The 16,430-nt window shown below is 47.9% G+C and overlaps 1 protein-coding gene and 1 long non-coding RNA gene across 4 annotated transcripts in view; one reads left to right on the top strand and one right to left on the bottom strand.

The window, feature by feature from the left end:
* On the bottom strand, positions 1–9,674 carry LOC115803873 (uncharacterized). Of its 2 annotated transcripts, none has more exons than XR_016388738.1 (3): positions 7,377–9,674; positions 6,410–6,896; positions 1–4,656 (listed from the first exon to the last, which is right to left on the bottom strand). It is a non-coding gene; the product is annotated as an uncharacterized LOC115803873 (long non-coding RNA). The 2 variants fall into 2 exon arrangements; XR_016388732.1 differs by having other exon boundaries at positions 6,813–6,896; positions 7,377–9,673.
* CDA (cytidine deaminase) overlaps positions 6,526–16,430 on the top strand; it is a 28,348-nt gene continuing 18,443 nt past the window's right edge. For both annotated transcript variants that reach the window (XR_002641765.3, XM_022552109.3), the window contains exon 1: positions 6,526–6,679. Coding sequence is in view for 1 of the 2 variants with exons in the window: in XM_022552109.3 (XP_022407817.1) it covers positions 6,526–6,679 (154 nt within the window). In the remaining variant the exon portion in view is untranslated. The remainder of the gene's footprint in view (positions 6,680–16,430) is intronic.

Raw genomic sequence — 16,430 nt, 5'->3', positions numbered from 1 at the left:
CAGCAATGCTATTTGGACTACCATGGTTATGAATAAGACATGCAGTAAATCCGCTAATGATGTTGCTGGCAAAAGCATGGCCAGGAGAGAATGCAAAACCATAGCTAGAATAAATGTTTATTCCAGTGAGGGCAAATCTATGCCACTTGCACAATGAAAGGGAGCCAATGTAACCAACCTGCCACCAGATGGCAGGCCAGTCCTCTATGGGTCAGGTACCATAATGAAAGTTCAGAGCCACTGCTGTTGAGGGTTGGACACACCTGTGGTCGGGAGACTAAAGCAGAGACTGCTAAAGTCCACCATGCTCTTCTTCCTTAATAAAATAGCCCTGATGTTATTCAGGTTATCAATGTACCCAACCAAAAAAAGTGTTTCCCAGTATCCTTTGCTACTATTAATGAGACCAGATAACTAAGTTATGGCTAATGAAGTGTAAGTGGAGGTGCACACTTTTTATTCTTCCACGATTCTTCCTTCCTGCTGCTTGGAATGAGTTTGTGAAGGCTAAAGCTCCAGCAGCAATCTTGAATCTTAAGATAAATTTGAAGATGGAAGCTACAACTAAGAAGGTGGAAACTGGATCCCTGATGACTATGGAGTCCTAGACTAAAAGAGAGATAAAATTGTATCTTAATTAAACAATTATTATTTGGAGTTTTCTATAGTATAAGTCAAACTTCATTCTAGTTGATATTTATAGTAACTAAGACAGCAGGGCCACTCTTATTCAACATACTTTTGGAAGTCCTAGCCACAGCAATCAGAGAAGAAAAAGAAATAAAAGGAATACAAATGGGAAAAGAAGTAAAACTGTCACTGTTTCCAGATGACATGATACTATACATAGAAAATCCTAAAGATGCCACCAGAAAACTACTAGAACTAATCAATGAATTTGGTAAGGTTGCAGGATACAAACTTAATGCACAGAAATCTCTGGCATTCCTATACACCAACAATGAAAAATCAGAAAGAGAAATTAAGGAAACACTCCCATTTACCACTGCAACAAAAAGAATAAAATACCTAGTAATAAACCTGCTTAAGGAGGCGAAAGATATGTACTCAGGAAAGTATAAAATACTGATGAAAGAAATCAAAGATGACATAAACAGATGGAGAAATATACCATATTCTTGGATTGGAAGAATCAATATTGTGAAAATGACTATACTACACAAAGCAATCTACAGATTCAGTGCAATCCCTATAAAACTACCAATGGCATTATTCGCAGAATTAGAACAAAAAATTTTACAATTCATATGGAAACACAAAAGACCCCGAATAGCCTAGCCAAAGCAATCTTGAGAAAGAAAAACGGAGTTGGAGGGATCAGGCTCCCCGACTTCAAACTATGCCACAAAGCTACAGTAATCAAGACAGTATGGTACTGGCACAAAAACATAAATATAGATCAATGGTACAGGATAGAATGCCCAGAGATAAACCCATGCACATATGGGCACCTAATTTATGACAAAGGAGGCAAGAACATACAGTGGAGAAAAGACAGCCTCTTGAATAAGTGGCGCTAGAAAAACTGGATGGCTATGGGTAAAAGAATGAAATTAGAGCACTCCCTAACACCATACACAAAAATAAACTCCAAATGGATTAAAGACTTAAATGTAAGACCAGACGCTATAAAACTTTTAGAGGAAAACATAGGAAAAACACTGTTCGCCGTAAACCACAGCAAGACCTTTTTTGACCCACCTCCTAGAGTAACAGAAATAAAAATAAACAAATGGGACTTAATTAAACTTAAAAGCTTTTGCACACCAAAGGAAACCATAAACAAGACAAAAAGACAGCCCTCAGAATGGGAGGAAATATTTCCAAATGAAACAACAGACAAAGGATTAATCTCCAAAATATACAAACAGCTCTTGGAGTTGAATATCAAAAAGACAAACAATCCAGTTAAAAAATGGGCAGAAGACCTAAATAGACATTTCACCAAGGAAGACATACAGATGACCAAGAGGCACATGAAAAGATGCTCAACATCACTAATTATTAGAGAAATGCAAGTCAAAACTACAATGTGATATCACCTCACAATGGTCAGAATGGCCATTATCAAAAAATCTAGAAACAATAAATGCTGGAAAGGGTGTGGTGAAAAGGGAACCCTCCTGCACTGTTGGTGGAAATGTAAATTGATACAACCACTATGGAAAACAGTTCCTTAAAGAACTAAAAATAGAACTACCATATGACCCAGCAATCCCACTACTGGGCATATACACTGAGAAAACCATAACTCAAAAAGAGTCATGTACCACAGTGTTCACTGCAGTACTATTTACAATAGCCAGGACATGGAAGCAACCTAAATGTCTATCAAGAGATGAATGGATAAAGAAGATGTGGCACATATATACAATGGAATATTACTCAGCCATAAAAAGAAACGAAATTGAGCTATTTGTAGTGAGGTGGATGGACATAGAGTCTGTCATACAGAGTGAAGTAAGTCAGAAAGAGAAAAACAAATACTGTATGCTAACACATATATGGAATCTAAAAAAAAAAAGTTTTACTGATAAACCTAGTTGCAGGGCAGGAATAAAGATATAAACATAGAGGATGGACTCGAGGACACAGGGTGGGAGGGGGAAGCTGGGGCGAAGTGAGAATAGCATCGACATATATACACTACTGAATGTAAAATGGATGGCTAGTGGGAAGCAGCCGCATAGCACAGGGAGATCAGCTCCTTGCTTTGTGATGACCTAGAGGGGTGGGATAGGGAGGATGGGAGGGAGGCTCAAGAGGGAGGGGATATGGGGACATATGTATGCATGTGGCTGATTCACTTTGTTGTACAACAGAAACTAACACGGTATTGTGAAGCAATTATACTCCAATAAAGATCTATTAAAAAAAAAAAACGATGGTAGGGAAAATCTAAAATATAACAATAATTACAGTAAGTGTAAATGGATTGAAGTATCTGACCAAAAGACAGAGACTTTTAGAAGAAATATTTTTAAAGCCAATAATACGTCATTTATAACAGACTCACAACAAAGGAAGAAAAGATTAAAAAACGAGGCCAGGGTTCTTATTGTAGGGCCCATGGACTCTCACTGAGTCATTGGATAGAATTCAGGGAGTCCATGAACTTAGAAGTAAAAAAATATGCCTTTAATTTTACTAACTTCTGAGTAAAGTTTAGCCTTCCCATCATTTATAAAGGTAGACAACAAATCACAGAAATATTACAGTACCTGTGACTTTGTCACCAATGTAAATCATAAATATTTTCACATCACTTTATTGCAGTATTCCAAAATACATTTCACTCCTATCATGACTTCAAAATCACAGTAGTTATTAGGCTTACTGTTAGAGCTTGTTATTTAATGCATTAATTTAAAAGTACACAAATATTTTAACTATTCTGATAACTGTATTTCAATACAACTGGCTTGCTTTATAACTCTAAGCATTTAAAACATTATTTTGAAAAGAGTTTTATAGGGGAGTTCCCTGGTGGCCTAGTGGTTAGGATTCTGGGCTTTCACTACAGTGGCCCTAACCCTTTAAAAAAAACACACACAGCTAGTTTACTAAAACCGACTCAAGAAGCAATAGAAAACTCAAATAGCTCTACAATATTGAAAGAAATTCAATTGATAGTTTAAATTTTTTTCTTAAAAGAAAACATGAGGTTCAGGATGGTTTTACAAGAAAATTCTCCCAAAAAGTCAAATGGATTACTCCAACATTTTCCAAATTCCTTCAGAGGCCAGATAAGAAAGTTTTCAGTGGATATTGAAAACTTGATTATAAAATGCACAGAGAAGAGCAAAGGCTCAAGTGGCAGGCGGGGATGGGGGGAGGTGAGGGTATTTGGCCTCCAGAAATCAATACTTATTATAAAGTTATAATAAAGACAGGTATGGTATGGGTGTAGGAGTGAAAAAATTCACCAATGGAACATAATAGAGTCCAAAACAAGTCCCACTCACATATAGAGTTAGCTATGGGGACTTCCCTGGTGGCGCAGTGGTTAAGAATCCCCCTGCCAATGCAGGGGACACGGGTCTAGGAAGATCCCACATGCCACGGAGCAACTAAGCCCGTGTGCCTCAACTACTGAAGCCCGCGCGTCTAGAGCCCGTGCTCCACAAGAAGAGAAGCCACCGCAGTGAGAAGCCCCTGCACCGCTACGAAGAGTAGCCCCTGCTTGCTGCAACTAGAGAAAGCCCGCACACAGTAATGAAGACCCAACGCAGCCAAAAATAAGTAAATAAATAAATTTATTTTAAAAAAAAAGTGTTAGCTATGATCATGAGTAACTGTTTATTGAACGAATAAGTGAGTGAATGGTATTTGAGCTCTAACATGGGGACTCTGGGTGGTTTTTCTCACTGAGCAAAGGCCTGGGGGCGGAGGTTGGGGAGGCTTTGAGGACCTTGATAATCTCCATTGTCACTCAAAACATCTTCTTTGATATTCCTATTCTTTGATCTGGGCAATTAAGTTTTCTTAATTTTATGTGAAGTGGAGATTAAAGCATGTTTAGAAAATGCCATTAATATTGCTCATCTTGGGAATTCCCTGGTGGTCCAGTGGTTGGGACTCGGAGCTTTCACAGCCGGGGCCCCAGGTTCGATCCCTGGATGGGGAACTAAGATCCTGCAAGCCAAAAAAAAAAAAATGTTTTTATATACGTATTTATCTATAGTTGATCTATAACTTAGCTCTAACCAAGTTTCCAGGCCTACCCTCTCCTTCTATCCAGATGACCACCCCAAGCCCCCTCTATAAGGAATTCTAGAGCTACTGCTGGCTCTCAAGCTCCACACAGCTGGGTTTGTAATGGTCACTGTCCCCCTTTATGGCATGGGTAGGTAAAGAGCTTTGAAGGCGCCAAGGGCCATCAGTAGCCTGGAGGTCGTCCATGTCCTCTTGGTACCGTGGAGCCAAGGAGCCCAGCCCCTGGCCTGGGCAGGGCTGGGCTGAGCTGAGCTGGGGTGAGTCAAGACAGGGCAGGGGACAGATACAGGGTTGCTTAGTGAGGCCTCTTAACAGGCCTGGCAGGCCAGCAGGGCACCGTAAGTCTTTTCCCAATTGTGATGCTACTTGGCCACCAAAAGCTTTGGAATTATTCCCATGTCAAGTGGGTGCACATGGTCCCAGGACATCCTTTGCTTTCTTTCCTCGAGCCTTGGGGGAAGGGCTTTTGGGGTGCCTGGGCTGTACAGGGATAGAAGAGGCAGGAGAGCCCTCTCGCTGCTTCCTCCACCAGCCCTGCCTCAGATCCTGGAAACTGCTCTAGATGCCGAAGGTATAAATCCAGGAGGAGAGTGCAACAGAGTGGGAGGGAACCAGCTGCTTCTCTGAGGGCCAAATATGTGGAAAGGAGGTGTGGGGAATCTGAAGGAGGGAAGGGAGGGAAGGGGAAGGGGAGACTCTACAGTTGGGTGCTTGCCTGTGTCTCCACGTGGCTGAGAGCTCCAGGCTCAGGACACAAAGATGCTACACTGCAGAACCCAGAGATGTCAGCGTGCAGAGCATGGAGTTGCTGCTTCATTTCCCACCTCCCCTCCCTTTCCCTTTCCCCACACCACCCATTTAAGCCCTAAGAGAAGCTACAGATTCACTCCTGTTTGCTGCGGGTCTGGGGACATTTGGATGCCTCTGGATGCCCTAATTGGTATTCTGCCCTTCCTATGTAATCTTGGCCAGGTCACTTAATGACAAAAACACCATTTGCATGGAGTCACAAAGGATGCTTACATCATGACGTCATGGGATCCTCCAACCATGCTCACTGTAACAAATTGTATCTCATTCAATCCTCATTACAAATGCTACATGATACTGTTAGTGCACCCATTTTACAGATGAGAAAACTGAGGCTTAGAGAGGTGGTATTAACTTCCCAAAGTCATACAGCTAATAAATGGCAGAACTGGAATTCAAACTAGGGTCTACTAAACTCCAGAGCTCGAGCCGTTCTGTAATCCTAGAATTCAGGACAGAGATGGTCACTATCCCCACTGTACTGATGAGGGAACTGACTCAGAAAGGCACGTCACCTGCCAACAGTTGTACATATGGGAAGTAGTGGAGCCAGGATGCAAACTCACTTCTTTTACCAGCAGCCCAATGTCTATTTTGCCAACAACAACAACAAAAAGTGAGGCGTCCTGAGTAGATGATCTCAGAGGTTCCCTCCAGCTGAGATCACAGTGGCACCCATCCCCTGACCCTCTCACCCATCAGTCTGTCAGCAGTGGGAGTGGTCCCCAAGGGAGAGTGTGAAGCACACGTGGACACAGTGGCATCCTTCCACACTGGGACACACACCACACCCTCTGTCCCCAAACCAAGGAGGGCTCCTCTCCCTCACCGGGCCCCGCCCAGCATCCCCAGAGGCACGCACCTGGGAGACTCTAGGCAGGGACACACCCCGGGGGAGGAGCTGCTGTCGCGGTGGGGCCCAGCCCACACTGGCTGGGAGCTCCCCTTCCGCTCCTCCGCGGGCCCCAGGGGACCGACATGGCCCAGAAGAGTCCCAGCCCCGCCCTGGAGCCCGAGCACGTCCAGCGGCTGCTGCTCTCCTGCCGGGAGGCCAAGAAGTCCGCCTACTGCCCCTACAGTCGCTTCCCCGTGGGGGCTGCCCTCCTCACCGGGGACGGGAGGATCTTCTCCGGTAAGGGCGGTGCCTTGGGGTCCCCCTCCGTGGCAGCCTGGGTGGGAGGCCAGAGGAGGACAAGAAGGAAGGGCGGAAGGAGGGGCACTCTCTCCCCTCTTCCCTGGGCCGCTCCTGTAACTCTGCCACTCACCCCTGCCCTGCTTGCTGTCCCAGACAGTGGGGATGAATATTCTGCTCCAATCCAGTGGCTTTCCGTTCTTGGAGGACTGGGAAGCTGAGGAGAGATGGGGAAGGAAGTGGGAAGGGGAAGCAGGAAAGGGATGCCATAAACTCAGAGCATCTGCAGTCCCTGAGGTGGGAGGGAGAAGGTTAACACTTTCTGAGCCCTCCTCTACGTCTGGCACCCTACAAAGGCTTCCACTGCTACAGGCAAGTCCTCACCGCCCACGCGCTGAGCCAGGTTGTTATGCCCATTTTTTCAATGAAGAAACTGAGGTCCGGAGGTGACATGACTTGCTCAAGGTCACACAGGTTGCTGTGACCAGTGCTAGGGTCCCTCAAGCCCTGCTTTCTTCCTGTCACCTACCATCCAGGGGGATGGCTGGGGGTGAAATCGAGGAACCCAGGGGTTACTCCTTAGTGGGGTGTGGGCCTTACAGAGGGTCTTAAGGGAAAGAAGGCAGTCAGAGTTTGGGTGAGCAGCCCTGAGTGCCGGCCTGGGGAGGGAGGGACAGGAATCTGAGTTGGCACTAACCTGCTCCTAAGCTCCTTCTCTTTGGTTTGTTGTTTTTATAGAAAAGCTCACTTGAACAGAAATTCAGACTTGTTTTTGCTAAGCTTAGGGACATCCTCTTTTAGGACAGTGGGGAACGGGGCGTGGAGGTGGCCGGGAAGCCGTGCCCCTCCCCCCTCCCATTCCCAGCACCACCCTGCCCCCAGGGCAGATGAGAATTGGCCCAGAGTGATAGATGAGAAGCCCCAGCCCTGCTGCCAGGAAATCCCCCTTCCGCCCGGCCTGCGCAGCAGCTAAAGGACCGGAGGCTCACTTGTGTGCCTCTCATTGGTAACCCCACCCACACCCACACCCCCAGCATTCCGGGGCCAGGCGTGAGCCCCTGCCTCCACCACTGCTCAGCTGCGAGTCTGGCTGGGAGCCACACCTCCCCCTCTATAGTGGCCCCTTGATGTTCATCTTATCTCTTGCCTTTTGTGACAAGAGATATCTCTTATCTTTGTCTTTTGTCTTGTTTCACGAGTCACCTGGGTCTTAAACATCTTTCAGCACCTTGAGTGTGTGCTACCATGTGAAAGGACCGTGACTCAACGTTATCCATCTAACCTTTCCAGTCTTTCAAGGCAGTTATTATATCGGCCCTTTGCAGAGAAGGAAGCTGAGGCTCAGAGAGGTTAAATGCCCAAGATCACAAGCTGAGATGGGAACCCAGAGCTCCCCTGACTCCCAAGTTTGCTTTCCTGTGCGGAATAAAGAATCTCTGAGTGTCATGTGGAAATTCAGTCCTGGCCCGGGGGCTCAGATGAGCATTAAACATTAACCACCACCTCAAACAACGTTGCAATCCACACCAACCCCATGTCTCAGGGCCTTGAACATGCAATCAGCCATTGGTTCCTTCCAGCGCTTCCATGTCCCCTCCGGATGGTGTACAGAGAGGGGCCCTCCCCATCCTTGCACTGATTTATTCATTCAACAAATATTTGCCAAGCACCAATTACTGGGTAATGTACCAGGTGCTGGAGATACCACTGTGAGCAGAAATGACAGTCCCTGCCCCCCACGGGGGTCCCCTCCTCTTGCACAGGCCATGGCTCAAAGTGGGAGCCTCAACCAATGATTGTAGGAGAGAATGGATGAAGTGAGCAGAGGTGTGACCTATTTAAAGGGCAGGGAAGGACCTGATGTCACCGGAAAAAGGGTCATGCGGTGGGCATGTATGGAGTTCTTATGCGATGGGGTACAGGCCCTGGAGGAGTTAAAGGCTCCTGGGTTTGCATCCTGGCATTGCTGTTTCTCAGCTGTGTGACCCTGGGCAAGACCCTTCACCCTCCTGAGTCTCAGCTTGCACATCTGTAAACCGAAGATCACAATACCGGCCTTTCAGGACGGCTGTGGACAAAGCTGGTGTTTCTGGCCTGGCGTTCCTCCCTGATTGTTGGTGCCTGGGCTGCATTAGTCATTAAAGATGTTGAATTTCACCCCCGGTCGTGACGCTTTAAACGAGCTAATGCCTTTAAAGGAGCTAAAGTGCTTAGCACCGTTTCTGGACCCAAATAAGAATATCACAAATGGCGGCTGCTTCTACTGTTAATGGGGTGGTGGTGATGACTTGGAGGCAGACTGCGGAGCACTTCTGAAGGCCAGGTAGAGACACTGAGATTTGATGAGGTAGCCAGTAGGGAGCCGAGAAGAGTAACAGGAAAGTGGGGTTTGAGGACACTGAGGCTGACAGGTACTCGAGGAAGACTGGGACAGAGGAAAGAGCGCAGGGGGACAGTGTCTGTCTTACTCACTGACAACACGTTGCCCGGCCGATAGTTTAGGTTCGTTGAATGCGTGAATGAGTGGTTTGGCCTAGGACAGCGGCAGACGGGACGAAGAAGGAAAGATCTGAGAGGGATTATACAGGACTAATGGACTGGGTCTAGGGTGGGCAGTATTAGAATAAAGGAAAGGAACATGGTTCTAGGATTTCCAGCCATGGAGACCAGGGAAAGGATGAGACAGAGCTGGATTGTGCTGGGGACATGGTGGGCAGGGACCCACAGCCATATTAATAACTGCAATGGATTAAGCATTCTCTAAGCACTTCTATGAAAGATCTTTTGTAATCTCACAGCCACCACATGAGAGGAGACAATGAGTGTCACATGCATTAGTCAGAGCACTTTGAGTTGCCAACGCCAGAAACCAACCAGAACCACAATAGGCAAGGGTAGATCTTGCCTCAGGGACAGCTGGATCCAGGAACTCTAATGCCACCATGCTCTTCTTTAGCCTTCTGGATGCTGGTTTCTTTCTCTTATCCTAAAGGTGGGCTCTCTCCAGGCATCAGGGAACATGAGTGCAGGCATCCCTAGTTTACATTCTTACAGCCTTAAAAAGCAAAGAGGAAAGAACTCTTCCCCACTAGCTCGAGATGGAAAAATTCCAGGGAAGGGTTCTGATTGGTCCATCTCCAATCACATGCACATCCCTGGGCCAATCACGGTTGTCGTGATGGGGTAGCATGATGGGGCCAGCTGATTCACACACATATTCCTTCTCAGTGCAGGGTGGGTGGGTCTATTACCACAAGAAGGACTGCGGAGGTGCCAAGCAGACCAAACCAAGAGCCAAACGCACATTTTATGAATGAGATAACTGAGGATCAGATTTTATCTGCTTCCAAATTCCTTGCTTTTTCTGCTGCCCCTCGCTGCATGAGGATACGTGGATACACAGAAGGGGCCAGAGAGAGTTGTGCTGAGGAGGGGGGACAGATGGAGGGCATTTACCAGAATCCCTGGATCTCCTTACTTAGAAGGAAAGGGAGGGTAGATGGCGGTGAGGCAGGACTTGGAGAGGAGGGACCTTGAACAACCAGAGGAAACCTGATAGGGCAGCAGGGAGTGAATTAGAGACGATTAGGAGGCAGAGAGGGCACAGCTGAACTTAGACACTGAGTTCACAACTCGTAGCGGGCCGAGTCTGCCCAGTTCTGTAACTGTCTCCAGCTGAACGAAACACCAGCCTCCGTGGAGTTTGCGCCCTCAGAGGCAGCTGGTGTTCTGTCCAATTCAAAAGCAAGTCTGAGAGCTTTGCTGTCACAATCTCATAATGATGATCTTATTTCTTCTATTACCCCTGACCCCGGCCAGGGCCTTGTGCCCCTCGCAGCTGGGCCACCAGGATGGTAGTTAATAACTACAACAATTACCTTCTGTCACTGCTGTGGGGAGAGTGACAGAGAGAGGAGGAGCTCACCGGAGAAGAAAGAGATGCTGGGGGAAGGGGCAGTGAGGACACAGAGAGAAGAGTTAAGATGGGACACAAGGGGGCTGGGGGGACGAAGTCAGCCCGGGGCCCCCAGCCAGCGATGGTGGATTGCCGGGTGGGAGGGCGTGGAGGAGACTCATGGAGGACCACCCTGCAGGCATCACCCAAGGGATGGGGGAGTTTCTCTCCTTCAGCTCATGCTCTTGGGGTGGTGGTCTGTCTCTCCCTTTCTGCAGAGGGATTGCAGCACTCCATATGTTTCATTGACATTTGGCGGGGAGGCAGGGGGAGCACTTTTCTGGATCACGTGTAATTAATTTGGGAGGAAAAAAAACATGTTAAAAAACAACAAAAAAAAACGTTTAAGGACATCCTGGTTAATTGCTCAATTCGGCTCGTCTTGGCTTAACCTTTAAACCTAATCCTTCATCTGTCTTCCCCTGACCAGCCCCTGATTCCCTCCCTGGGCTCCCTTTCTCCCCCAGGACCACCCTTTGGAGCTCTATATGGCCCCGCTCCACAGTGTTTGACCCAACGCAGGCTCCCAGCCCCACCCATAGCACTTCTAGGTGAGTCAAAGCAGGCTTCCCTAACCAGCTTCCTCTCCTTACAGCCCTGCCCACCCTCCACGCCTCGCTCCCGCTGTGCCCCCCACCCCAGCTTCTTCCACTGGTCCTCTGCACTGTCACTCGAAAGCAGCTTATTACAAAGATGAGCTTCACTAAAATCCCTCGTCTCTATAGCTGAGTTGGAATAGGATCCATTCGTGAAACTGTGCGTTGCACTTGAAGCAGAGGCAGGAACATGGAGAGAGTGGAGTATTTCTTCAAGCACGCGAACGTGACAGTTCTCTAGTCCAGTGATTCCCACGTGTGGTCCCAGACCCACAGCCTCAGCACCTCCTGGGAACTTGTTAGAAGTGCCAGTTAACGGGCTCCAACCCAGAACTACTAAAGCAGGAGCTCCAGGGGTGGAGCTGAGAAATCTTTAAGAAACCCTCCAGAAGGTGCCGAGGCCCACTTGCTTGAGTGTGATGAACCCCCGCTCGAATCTTAAGATCCCTCGGAAGGCAGAGCGGACGCAGAGAGGGGGACATGCTCTCCGGCAGTGCTCTCTTCTCGGGGGGGACTGGGTCCCAGTCACCTCCTTGTGAATTTCTTCCCTGGCTGATGTCTCGATGACATCTGACTCCAGCCCTGCCTTAAGCAACAAACCTCCTCAGAACATGGCCTCACTGAAATGCCACACAGAAAGACACTTCTTTGTATCTGTCATGTCAGGATGTGAGTTGACTCCCTGACCCCCACCTCAGATTTACGCTCTGTAAAATGGGGTTAGAATAGGATCTGCCTCACAGAGTTGCTAAAAAGGTTAACAATAGAATGCAGATGAAGTGTTCCACAAGTGCCTGGCAAAAAAAAGAGAGCAATAAAAGAAAAGATTAAAACAAAGCAATGAGTAATAATAGCACTACCATCATAGTATTATTTCTGGTCCAATCTTATAATTATGGATTTCTAACTTGGTGCCATCCCAGCCCGTCTCTCCTGTGTGTTTCAGAGTCAGTGAAGGGAACACAGGGAATGGAGTTGGTTTGCCTGTATACATGACGTTTTGTGCTCTGGGCTTTAGGAAAGCAAAACAAAATTGTCTGGCCTTTCAGGATCAACAGTTTATGGGTTTCCTTCCTCCCTTCCTCCTCCTCTTTTTTTTTTTTTTTTTGTTTTTTTAGAAGCAAGACTCAGAAATTACACTTGAACTTGCTAGAGGCCCCACATACAGTTATTCCTTTGCATCTCAGAGATTTAGCACTAAAGTGAGAAATTCTACTCTTTCGATAATAAGTAACTGAGAGCCTCGCTGGCCTCACTGTTTTAGGCCCTGGGCACACTGGCTGTTCCAGGCCCTGGGCATACAGCAATGTACAATATAGACAAAGTCCCTGCCCTCAGGAATTTCTACTTGGGGGATAATGGGGGAATTAGATATTAAACACATTCATTTCAGGAAAGTGTGAAGTGTTAAAACAGGATAAATGGATTAAGAGGGTGGGAGGTGAGGGGGGAGGAAACAATTTTAGATAGAGTGATCAGGGAAGACTTCTCCGAGGAGATGACCTTTGAGCAGAGACCTGGGTAGAGTGAGCCATGTGCTTATAGGGGGAGGAGAGTTCCAGGCAGTTAGAACAGCTGGTGCAAAGGCCCTGTGGCAGGTATATACTTGGGGAACAGCAGGAAAGCAAAAGGAGTTGAGGTCCAGGATGTAGGCAGGTTGGCACCAAATTACGAGGGCCTTGTAGTCATGGAAAGAATTTCAAAGTTGCCTGAAGGACAGAGACAGGGCCACTGTGACACCTTGCCTGGAAGGAACAGAAGCTCAGTCATAGAGGCCTTCCACCACCAAAGCCTTGACTATCATGCAATTAAGAACAGCAGCTCCAGGGCTTCCCTGGTGGCGCAGTGGTTGAGAGTCCGCCTGCTGATGCAGGGGACACGGGTTCGTGCCCCGGTCGGGGAAGATCCCACATGCCGCAGAGCGGCTGGGCCTGTGAGCCATGGCCACTGAGCCTGCGTGTCCGGAGCCTGTGCTCCGCAACGGGAGAGGCCACAACAGTGAGAGGCCCACGAACCACACAAAAAAAAAAAACCCAGCAGCTCCAGCTGCTGAACACTTACTCTCCATGCCAGGCTTTGTGCTCATTGCTTTACACGCGCGATCTCAACTCATTCTCACTAGAGGCCTGCGAGGAATGTGCTGTCATCTTCATTTTACAAATGAGCACCCTGAGCCTCAAGGAGGTTCAGTCCCTTTCCCAAATTCTCAGAGCCAGGAGGGCAAAGAACAAACTCTCCCTCTCCTTAAGTGGCCCGTTGAAGTTTTTACACACAGTGAAGGAAGAGTTCTCTGTATGAGGTCACTGTGAACTTCAAAAGCAGACACAGGCAATCATCCTGAGAGGCCGGGCCCTTTGCAGTCCGGCAATTTGCTTTAACATCACATCAGCACAACCCAAGATTTATGTGAATCACGTCTAATGGGAAAAGTGTCCCTGAGGCAGGGATGAGGCAGGGGTGGGAGGGTTGCTAGACGGGAAGTGGAGTGGGGAGCAGCTCTTCTGCTTCTGGGAGAGGCAGAAGTCAAATGCAGCAAGGTCACAGGTCGGCAAAGGTGGGAGGGGCAGGCAGGTCTGAGCAGGCAAGGGTATGTTTAAAGGAAGCCATTTCCAGCAGGCATCGGGAAACTGTCTGGGGAGACTAGGTAGGGAGCAAGAAAGACTCATTCATTTATTCATTTAACTTTCACTGACCTAGCAGAGAGCCTGAGCATTTAGGGGCCACTTATCCAGGCTACAGTAACTCACATGTGAATATGAACAAATGCTTTGCCAAAGTAGGCAGTCGATAAATATCAACCACTCCTTTCATGGTTGCAGCTCCCTGATGGCTCCCTGTCCTGTATCCCAGCTGTATTAACTGATCTCTGTAGGGTTGCAAATGATAGGAATGCTATTTTTTAAACTATTTTAGGCAAAAGGAGGCTGCATTGGTTCCTATAACTAAATGGTGGCAGAGCTGGAGTGTTTCTGGGCTTCAAGGGCAGCTGGCATCAGGAGGCCGGACTCTTTTCCCACCATCTCTCATCTGAGTGTCCATTTCATTGCCTCCTATTGGTGTTCTCCATAAAGAAGGGAAACTAGCTGGGCCCAGGCCCAGCTCCTGGTGTTAGAGAGGGACTGATGGTTCCTCACGCAGGAGAACTCTGATTGGCCTAGTGTGGGTCAGGTGCTCAACTCTGATTGGCCCAGTGTGGGTCAGGTTTCACCCAACACTTCCACTCACATCCCATTGGCTAACCCTATAGGACTGCCCCAAGCTTCTAGGGGGGCTGGGAAACATAGTCTCCAGCTGGGTAGGCATGTGCCCAACTAAACTCCAATGGGTTCTACTGAAAGTGTGAGCACTGGGGACAATTAGTCTTTGCCACAAGACCCCCTGTGGCCTGTAAGTATCTGTACATCTTTCTTCCCACACGTAGGACCCACTTATAAACTTTCTGAGGGTGACAACCCAAAGTCCCCCCAGTCACTGCATTCCGCTCTAACAGCAGAATCCCTTGGTGGTGCAGAGCCCACCTTCTCAGGTCGGGTGTGGCCTTGCTAATCCAGTGGCCTGAAAACTAAAAATGAATCATCTGTCCCCCACTTCACACCCACTCTGGCCATACACAACGTGGAGCAGGAGAGGCTAACAGTCATCAAATCTCCCATTAGGAAAACAGAACACCTGTTGGCCACCAGTCCGTGCAGTTATCAGACCTGCTGGGCAAGAAGTGTGAAAACTCCCTGCCCCGGGGTACACCTTGCCTCCCCTTTCTGCCCTGGGGGTGACCCCCTTGTCCACGGCCCACTGGGGCCCCTGGCTTTGCCCTCTGGGAGCTTCTTCCTCGACCGCTATCCTCCTCAGCCTTACCTCTGAAGTGGGTGTCAGAGAGAACGCTCTCCTTGGGGGCACACAGCTTTCTCAACTTACTCCTGATGGTGGAGTCTTGGGGGCCCCAGATTTCTTTAGGAGTTGAACAATCACAGGCTTTTGTAGGCCAGACTTTTGGGTTCTCTGGCTATCCAAATCTATCAAAAACTTAGAAACCTTCTGGTCTGTTTGCTTCCACTTTCATACAGGAGTAGCACACCCAAAGAATCCTTTCTGTGCAATAGTTCTTAAGCCCGCCAGCTCCCTTCTTTACTAACTGGCTTCCCTGCCCAGCCCAGCCCTGCTGCCTCATTTTAATGGTGGCTACCTTGAGGCACCTGAAACAATGACTGGGTGGAAATGACAGCCTTAATCAGATCTTTGCCACAGGGCTGATTCACATTGCTAGGTAGAAAAGTCCTAGGTAGAAAAGTGTGTACCATGGTTTGCCTTCCAGGTTATTGCAGGGTGGGGTTTTACCAAATAATCTGCCACAGAGTAGCAAGGGCCATCGTCTTTCCATCTTGCCACATCTGTATTTTCTTTCACATTGCCCAACTGCTAAGTCAAGGCCACATATTTTTGATTTTTCTTTTTTTTTTTTTGGTCAAAGCTACATCTTATTTTTAGCACAAATTTCTGTTTTGGTTAGATACAGGTTAAATTACTGTAACAAAAATATCCCAAGGGCTTCCCTGGTGGCGCAGTGGCTGAGAATCTGCCTGCCAATGCAGGGGACATGGGTTCGAGCCCTGGTCTGGGAAGATCCCACATGCCGTGGAGCAACTAGCCCCGTGAGCCACAATTACTGAGCCTGTGCGTCTGGAGCCTGTGCTCCGCAACAAGAGAGGCCGCGATAGTGAGGGGCCCGCGCACCGCGATGAGTGGCCCCCACTTGCCGCAACTAGAGAAAGCCCTCGCACAGAAACGAAGAGCCAACACAGCCATAAATAAATAAATAAATAAATAATTTAAAAAATATCCCAAAATACAATGACTCATACCTGACAGAATTCTCTTTTTCTCTCACATGATGATTCAGAGTAGGCAGCTGGTGCAGGGCAAGTAGGCAACTCAGCTCTGTTCCAGGAGTTGGCCAGGGTCCCAGGTTCCTTCTGTGCTGTTGCTTCTCCATCCCTGTGAATATAAAGCGCGTGGTCAAAGGTGTCCCACCCCAACCCAGCCTATGGAGGGGAAAAGAAAGGAAGTAAAGGGCAAGCAGTCTCTTTACAAAAGATGTGATCCAGAAGTTTCCTACCTCACTTTGGGCCACATCCCATTAGCCAAAACTTAGTCACATGGCCGTACTCTGCTGCAAGGGAGGCTGGGAAATATAGTCTCTGAG

The sequence above is a fragment of the Delphinapterus leucas genome, chromosome 1, assembly GCF_059928025.1.
Source record: "Delphinapterus leucas isolate spDelLeu-1000000601 "Yukka" chromosome 1, BTC_Dleu_Yukka2, whole genome shotgun sequence".
Lineage (NCBI taxonomy): Eukaryota > Metazoa > Chordata > Mammalia > Artiodactyla > Monodontidae > Delphinapterus > Delphinapterus leucas.
The sequence above is the reverse complement of the archived record's forward strand: the minus strand, read 5'-3'. Positions and strand labels throughout refer to the sequence as shown.